At 41.9% G+C, this 8,954-nt stretch overlaps 1 protein-coding gene across 2 annotated transcripts in view; it reads right to left on the reverse strand.

Annotated features, from left to right (window-relative positions):
- The window catches only part of slc8a4b (solute carrier family 8 member 4b), a 71,774-nt gene that overhangs the window by 29,189 nt on the left and 33,631 nt on the right, over nucleotides 1-8,954 (reverse strand). For both annotated transcript variants that reach the window (XM_027142799.2, XM_027142797.2), the window contains 3 exons: nucleotides 8,302-8,954; nucleotides 7,832-8,095; nucleotides 6,699-7,177 (listed from right to left, as the gene is read on the reverse strand). The exon at nucleotides 8,302-8,954 is cut by the window's right edge and continues 433 nt beyond it. In XM_027142799.2, the coding sequence (XP_026998600.1) occupies nucleotides 6,699-7,177; nucleotides 7,832-8,095; nucleotides 8,302-8,954 (1,396 nt within the window). The remainder of the gene's footprint in view (nucleotides 1-6,698; nucleotides 7,178-7,831; nucleotides 8,096-8,301) is intronic.

Genomic DNA, 8,954 nt, shown 5'->3' on the forward strand with positions numbered 1-8,954 from the left:
ACACAACTCCACAACACAGTTCACAACACAGTCCACAACACACCACTCCACAACACAGTTCACAACACACAACTCCACAACACAGTTCACAGCACACCACACCACAACACAGTTCACAACACACAACTCCACAACACAGTTCACAACACACAACTCCACAACACAGTTCACAACACATAACTCCACAACACAGTCCACAACACACAACTCCACAACACAGTTCACAACACACAACTCCACAACACAGTTCACAACACACAACTCCACAACACAGTTCACAACACATAACTCCACAACACAGTCCACAACACACAACTCCACAACACAGTCCACAACACACAACTCCACAACACAGTTCACAACACACAACTCCACAGCACAGTTCACAACACACCACTCCACAACACAGTTCACAACACAGTTCACAACACACAACTCCACAACACAGTTCACAGCACACAACTCCACAACACAGTTCACAACACACAACTCCACAACACAGTTCACAACACATAACTCCACAACACAGTTCACAACACACAACTCCACAACACAGTTCACAACACACAACTCCACAACACTGTTCACAACACAGTTCACAACACACAACTCCACAGCACAGTTCACAACACACCACTCCACAACACAGTTCACAACACAGTTCACAACGCACAACTCCACAACACTGTTCACAACACAGTTCACAACACACAACTCCACAACACAGTTCACAACACACAACTCCACAACACAGTCCACAACACACCACTCCACAACACAGTTCACAACACACCACTCCACAACACAGTTCACAACACAGTTCACAACACACAACTCCACAACACAGTTCACAACACACAACTCCACAACACAGTTCACAACACATAACTCCACAACACAGTTCACAACACACAACTCCACAACACAGTTCACTACACATAACTCCACAACACAGTTCACAACACATAACTCCACAACACAGTCCACAACACACAACTCCACAACACAGTTCACAACACACCACTCCACAACACAGTTCACAACACACCACTCCACAACACAGTTCACAACACACAACTCCACAACACAGTTCACAACACAGTTCACAACACACCACTCCACAACACAGTTCACAACACACAACTCCACAACACAGTTAACAACACAGTTCACAACACACAACTCCACAACACAGTTCACAACACACCACTCCACAACACAGTTCACAACACACAACTCCACAACACAGTTCACAACACACAACTTCACAACATAGTTCACAACACACAACTCCACAACACAGTTCACAACACACCACTCCACAACACAGAACTCCACAACACAGTTCACAACACACAACTCCACAACACAGTTCACAGCACACCACACCACAGTTCACAACACACAACTCCACAACACAGTTCACAACACACCACACCACACCACAACACAGTTCACAACACACAACTCCAGAACACAGTTCACAACACACAACTCCACAACACAGTTCACAACACACAAAGAGGGAGAGAGGGAGAGAGAGAGAGAGAGAGAGAGAGAGAGAGAGAGAGAGAGAGAGAGAGAGAGAGAGAGAGTGTGTGTGTGTGTGTGTGTGTGTGTGTGTGTGTGTGTGTGTGTGTGTGTGTGTGTGTGTGTGTGTGTGTGTTTAAATGAAGCAGGGAAAGATAGCTTGTAATCAAATACTGATCAGATAGACACTTGAATATTAAACTATTACCTTAAAATTTTAAAATGAAAGATGAGGCACAATCAAGCTATATATATATAAGTGTATGGTCAATTAACATCCATGTCAAAAGTTTAAATACTGATAATGCAAAGTTCACAACACAGTTAACACACCACTCCAGAACACAGTTCACAACACACCACTCCACAACACAGTTCACAACAGAGTTCACAACACAGTTCACAACACAGTTCACAACACACAACTCCACAACATTCACAACACAGTTCACAACACACAACTCCACAACACAGTTCACAACACACAACTCCACAACACAGTTCACAGCACACCCCAGCACAACACAGTCACAAACTCACAACACAGTTCACAACACACAACTCCACAACACAGTTCACAACACACAACTCCACAACACAGTTCACAACACACAACTTCACAACATAGTTCACAACACACAACTCCACAACACAGTTCACAACACAGTTCACAACACACAACTCCACAACACAGTTCACAACACACAACTCCACAACACAGTTCACAACACACAACTCCACAACACAGTTCACAACACACCACTCCACAACACAGTTCACAACAGAGTTCACAACACAGTTCACAACACAGTTCACAACACACAACTTCACAACATTCACAACACAGTTCACAACACACAACTCCACAACACAGTTCACAACACACAACTCCACAACACAGTTCACAGCACACCACACCACAACACAGTTCACAACACACATGGAGTTATGTGTTGTGAACTGTGTTGTGGAGTTATGTGTTGTGAACTGTGTTGTGGAGTTGTGTGTTGTGAACTGTGTTGTGGAGTTATGTGTTGTGAACTGTGTTGTGGAGTTGTGTGTTGTGAACTGTGTTGTGGAGTTGTTCACAACACACAACTCCACAACACAGTTCACAGCACACCACACCACAGTTCACAACACACAACTCCACAACACAGTTCACAACACACCACACCACACCACAACACAGTTCACAACACACAACTCCAGAACACAGTTCACAACACACAACTCCAGAACACAGTTCACAACACACAACTCCACAACACAGTTCACAACACACAACTCCACAACACAGTTCACAACACACAACTCCACAACACAGTTCACAACACACAACTCCACAACACAGTCCACAACACAGTTCACAACACAGTTCACAACACACAACTCCACAACACAGTTCACAACACACAACTCCACAACACAGTTTACAACACACAACTCCACAACACAGTTCACAACACACAACTTCACAACACAGTTCACAACACACAACTCCACAACACAGTCCACAACACACCACTCCACAACACAGTTCACAACACACCACTCCACAACACAGTTCACACCACACCACTCCACAACACAGTTCACAACACAGTTCACAACACACAACTCCACAACACAGTTCACAGCACACCACACCACACCACAACACAGTTCACAACACACAACTCCACAACACAGTTCACAACACACCACACCACACCACAACACAGTTCACAACACACCACTCCACAACACAGTTCATAACACGTGCAAAACACACTTCATGAAAGACAAGATTTTCCTCTTCTGCTTTTTCTCTGAAAATATATGGAATAAAAACACTGTCAATAATAATCGTACGTAATTCAAAGCATTTGTGTGTAAATTTTAATTTTGCGGAGTTGGATCCCAAAAATCTACGGCCACGACAGTTTACAGATACGAGATTTTGTGTGTTTGTTCAAATACAACTCCAAAATGTACGACTATGACAGTTTACACACACAACGCTTGTTTTCACAACACCTCTTTTTTACACACGAAAACGGTCTGCGAAACAACTGTCAAAAATACGTCATCACGTTCACAGGCATTACTATCCGAGGGAAGATGAATCGATTCCACGAAATGCGCATGGGCCCCGCCTTCCACAACACAAACCAACTGGCGCCGAAATGGCGGATCAGCAGCCAAGCGCTCACTCATCGTCTCGGGTAAATTTTTGACAGTTGTTTCGCAGACCGTTTTCGTGTGTGAAAAAGAGGTGTTGTGAAAACAAGCGTTGTGTGTGTAAACTGTCATAGTCGTACATTTTGGAGTTGTATTTGAACAAACACACAAAATCTCGTATCTGTAAACTGTCGTGGCCGTAAATTTTATGATCCAACTCCGCAAAATTAAAATTTACACACAAATGCTTTGAATTACGTACGATTATTATTGACAGTGTTTTTATTCCATAAAAAGACTGAGTGGTGTACATTTTGAATGTATTGGCACATTCTCATGACCATGACTTCACCGTCTCGGACACTTCTTTCTTGATGTCTCGGTATTAACCATTATCCTTGTTTTTGAGATTATGTTTGGCATAAGGCATAACTGCAGAAGTAAAAATGTCACTTTGTCTTAAACTGTTGTATGAGACTGTTGTATTGAACAGACTAACTGTTTCTTGCATTTCCTCTTTTATATTCTATATACAGTATACTCTGTGATTCTCAATAAACTTCGGAAGACTTTGCTCTCTGAACCTTCTGTCTGAGTTTCATTCATCAAAACTCCCCCAGCTTGTACAGAGGTAGTAGCAGCGGACTGAACACCGAACACAGACTTTTTCTTCATCAGAAATGAACCCAAAGAAATTTGTCAGCTGAACTTATACACATGGAAGCCAAGCATGTTCTGTGAACTTATGCACATGGAAGCCAAGCATGTTCATCTCCCATATGATGCAGCACGAGTGACAGTTCAAACAGATGCCATGGCTGGGTTCATATATCTCAAAGGAAGCACGAGTTAGCCGTCATCGTCCCAGGGGATGTAACAGAGGAGAACTAGATACTGTGCTGAAATTAGAAATTATTAAGCTACAAGCAAATGGGGCCAAATCTTTGAATTGCCCTGAAATGCTTGTTTTGATTACAAGATATGAAATCTTATTTGATGCCAATATCTGTGCTCTATATTGTATCTAATAGAAAGTATAAAGGAGAAGGAGATAGATTAAAAGAAGCAGTGTGACAATGTGTTAAAATGGTAAAAAGGGAGAAGGTATAAAATAAATAAGAAGCACAAAAAGGTGTCTGTGTGTAAATTAGCCGAGAATTTTTGTGTGAAAGTGTGTGTACTTCAGTGTGTGTGTTTTCGAACATTTTCTAAAAATTCTCCATGACGTAAGTGTGAGAAATTGTGTGGAATGAAGGATTTAGTCCTAACCCTGGTTTTAAATCTGTAAATGTTGTGAAGGACAAAGGCACTGTTCACTAGTATTAGACTTTCTACCACTCATTTCATTCTCATCCACTCCACTATTTCCCATTTCGTTCTGTCAACACTGCAGATTTCCACTGAGACTGGACAAGACACACACACACAACAAGATAGACTCTTTCAGTCTTGCCACACACAATAGCAGACAGAAATATACAGACCTGCACTAGTCTATCTTAAATTCTCGAATGTGAGCAGTGTGAGAGAGCAGAGTCTGAGGAAGTGAGTGTTAATGAAAAAAGAAAGAGGTGGGAGATTGGATGCAGACGCTGATGAAGGGAGAGATGACGCTTACTGTACATTGTCAAACCTCATTTTTTAGTGCAGAGTACGAACATGCAGGACAGATAGAATAAAGTGAAAATGAATGAAAGACTGGGAGTGAGGCAGAGAGCTGAGGCAGGGGGCTGATGAAGGCCTGCGGGAGGATAATGAAAGACAGGACTGAAAGCACCATCATCTCCATCGCCAGGGGAATAGGTAAGGGAAAAGAAGAAAGAAAAGTGTGGACAGAGGCAGACTGCATTAGACAGTAAGAAGGAAAACAAAGAAAGGGAACGATAGAGAAAAAAAGTGAGCAGAAAAAACGGAAGGTATAAAAATAGACAAACATCAACAGTGACAGATGCAAACACAAAGTAATGAGTGTAATCTTCAGAGCTGTCTTTGTACCTAATCAATCTCGAGATACTGGCTGCAAGATGCTGTTACAAAGATCTCTCTCATTTCTTTTTCCCTCTCTGTCTCTTTCCTCCCCTGCAGTTGCTCACTCAATTTTTATTTATTTACATTTGTTTGCAGCTGATTCTTCAGCAGGTCACCTTTCATTTGCTTTTCACTTTATTTACACAATGTCCATATCGGTTGGGACGTCCCACTCAGGACACAGAGATCGAATTAAATTACTATGCTGCTGTTGAGTAAAGTTCTAAAGAAGCATGACCCTAACAAGGACACAGATATTTATTAGCTTACTTGCTATTTACTATTGCTGTAGTTACTAATTTTTCATAGGAACTGATTAATGTAGCTTAACACTTCAAGACATATATGTGCATGTATCATTCAGTCTACTTTCTGATACTGGTATTTGCCAGTATTGTATAAAATACTATAAAATTATATAATCCTAACACTAACCCTGGGTCTTTCTTTCACTGACCTGCTCAATATATATTTGCCTGGATGTCACAAGCAATATGGCTGACATTATATAGTTACTAACTGATTGAGTCTCAGATACCATGATTCTGCTGTGTGACTGAAAAATGTCTACACCTTCTGATGAGAATAAACATTACTCATTAAAACTTCAAGGTAATTCATATTCGAGATAAAATTAATATCATGCATATGATTTATATTTGAGAAAAAAAATGTAAGTCACTATAGAAAAGGGTGTATGCTAAACGCCATAAATAAAAATGTAAATGTAAATATAAATATTCACACACACTCAACACACACAGAACTCCAGAAGAACACACTCTATAAATAACGCAAACCCTTGTGCCACAGTGTTTGGCTCAAAAACAATTCTGACAGATGCTTAGAAAACTCATCTGCAGAAACAAATTAGCACACTTTTAACAAGTACACACATACACACGCAGACACACACACAATCACATAGAGTAAACAGTCCAATCGATTGAATACACATTCAAGGATTGCCTACTTACATGGTCTCATCATTTTTAAACTCTAGTTTTCCAGATGTTTCCTCGTAGTCTTCTCCACCACAGGCTGTACCATCGATGGTGCGGTAGGGGACAACAACAAGCCCCCGGGCACCAGATGTCCTCTGAACCTTCACCTGCATGATGCCCACACTCTCACTGACCCGTGTCGACTCATTCTCAAATGTGAAGATTCCAGCGTGGTCATCATCATAGATGGTCACCGTGGCAGTATGAGCCTCTCCTAGAGCCGCCCTCAAAACCGGAGCACCCCCATCCGGCAGGTGGCCATCGCTCCCGTCCACAATGCGCGGGTTGCTCAGGTGCACATAGAAGTACTCATCCTCCTCGAAGATGTCATCATCGATTATGCCCACAGTCAGTTCTTTTAGGGTCTCCCCGGGTTTGAAGAGCAAAGTGCCTTCAGCAAATTCATAGTCAGAGCCGGCGTTAGCAGTGCCATCTTCTGTACGAAAGTCAACCTAAAGAGATACATAGGTCAGCGGTCAGAAAGAGAAGCAGATGTTCTAGCCAGACCTATCAGCACATCAGTAGTAAGGGGAGAACTGGGCTCTATTGAGAAATCTCTGTATCTGGATTTCCTGTGCTGAAGGAGGAAATTAGGAAGGTCAGTACATGGAACAAAATATATAAAATATATAAAAAAAATATCACAGTAAGTAAATATTGTATATATTTTTAAAAGAAGCTTAGAGGGCTATGAGGAAAGATTATAATTATATTATACCATGTAAGCAGGCAAACATTAGAATTAATAATAAAAAAAAATCAGATGGCGATTTCTTATTTTCTCCTTTGCTTCATAAAGTTTTAAACTTTTAAACTACATGACTTGAGATTCTTTTATTGGATTCTTTTATTCTAGCTGAATATAGACATAATTTAGGCTTTTGATTATATACATTCTTTGGTTTTATTGTTCGAAAGGGATTCTACAATAAATTTTATTAAAAAATTATTGTTAATATTAGACCTCTACACAAATTATTTAATAGGCTCTACAATTAAAAATCATATGTTTATGATTAAGGCTGCAATACATGCCTTACATTGACCCACAAATGCACAGTTTGTTGCATAGTACTTTCCATGAAGAAGTTTCAGAATAAAGTCACCTTTACAGTGCACCCTGGATCTCCGCCATGCCTCACCACTGTGAGTTTCAGCAGGCCACAGTTCTCAAAGCATTGATAGAGTGCAGGTTCAAACTCCATGCGTGTGGTGTAGGGGTCATCCTCCTGCTCCCGAGTCTCTCCACTGCTCACCACCTTCCTGGCCTGATCTGCTGCATGCTTCTTCAGAATGTTCCCTGCTCCAGTCATCATCCGTGTGGCCTGAATACGGTAAAATGCTCGGCTCTTTTGCTGCTGCATCAGCACCTGAGAATAAGACCATGAAATAACATACTGTTATTTCATATAAAGTCAGAAAAATAGTAAGATTTTATGAAGATACATTCAGAAAAAATATGCTACTTATTATGGGATCTTGTTGCACATCTTGTGTAAGAGCATTGTCTATCTTCCCAGAACCCTCCTGTAAGGACACTCGGTTAAAGTCTACAAGACTACAAACTTAGTCATACCTGATAGTTGGCCATCTCTATCAGCTGCTCCATGTCTTTATCTGGGTGTTTTTGCTTAAGCTCTTTCAGTGTCCTGGCCATGTCTCTCCTGGCCTCGTCCTCATGATCACGTCCTCCAAGACCATCCTCTCCCCCCAGCATTCCATCCAGGTGTGCTGCCATGCCGTCCAGCTCTAACATGTCCATCTTGTTGAAGGCTGTCTCCTTCACTCCTTCATCACTTCCTTCTGTCTCCACCACAATTCCGTGGCTCTTGTCGGCACGGTAGTGCTTGCGGTTGTACTTGTAGAAGAAGAGGCGGCGGTCAGCAACCCAAGCTTGCACCACACACACAGGGAAGAAGAAAAAGGTGAGCACAGCCTCCCAGACCTCCACCTCACCAGGGGACACCACACAGAGGATGACATAGAGCCAGACATAGGCAAAGATACTCCATGCCGCCGTCACAAAAAAGACTCGAAGATGCTTGACCTTCCTGGTCTCACCATCAGGCACCACATAGACACAAAGGCCAATGATGACAAACATGTTGAAGGCAGCGCTGCCCACGATGGTGCTTGGGCCAAGATCTCCGGCCTGAAATTGGTGCCCACACACCTCGATGACTGAAAGCAGGATCTCTGGTGCTGAAGATCCAAGAGCCATAAGGGTTA

The sequence above is a fragment of the Tachysurus fulvidraco genome, chromosome 1, assembly GCF_022655615.1.
Source record: "Tachysurus fulvidraco isolate hzauxx_2018 chromosome 1, HZAU_PFXX_2.0, whole genome shotgun sequence".
NCBI classification, from domain to species: domain Eukaryota; kingdom Metazoa; phylum Chordata; class Actinopteri; order Siluriformes; family Bagridae; genus Tachysurus; species Tachysurus fulvidraco.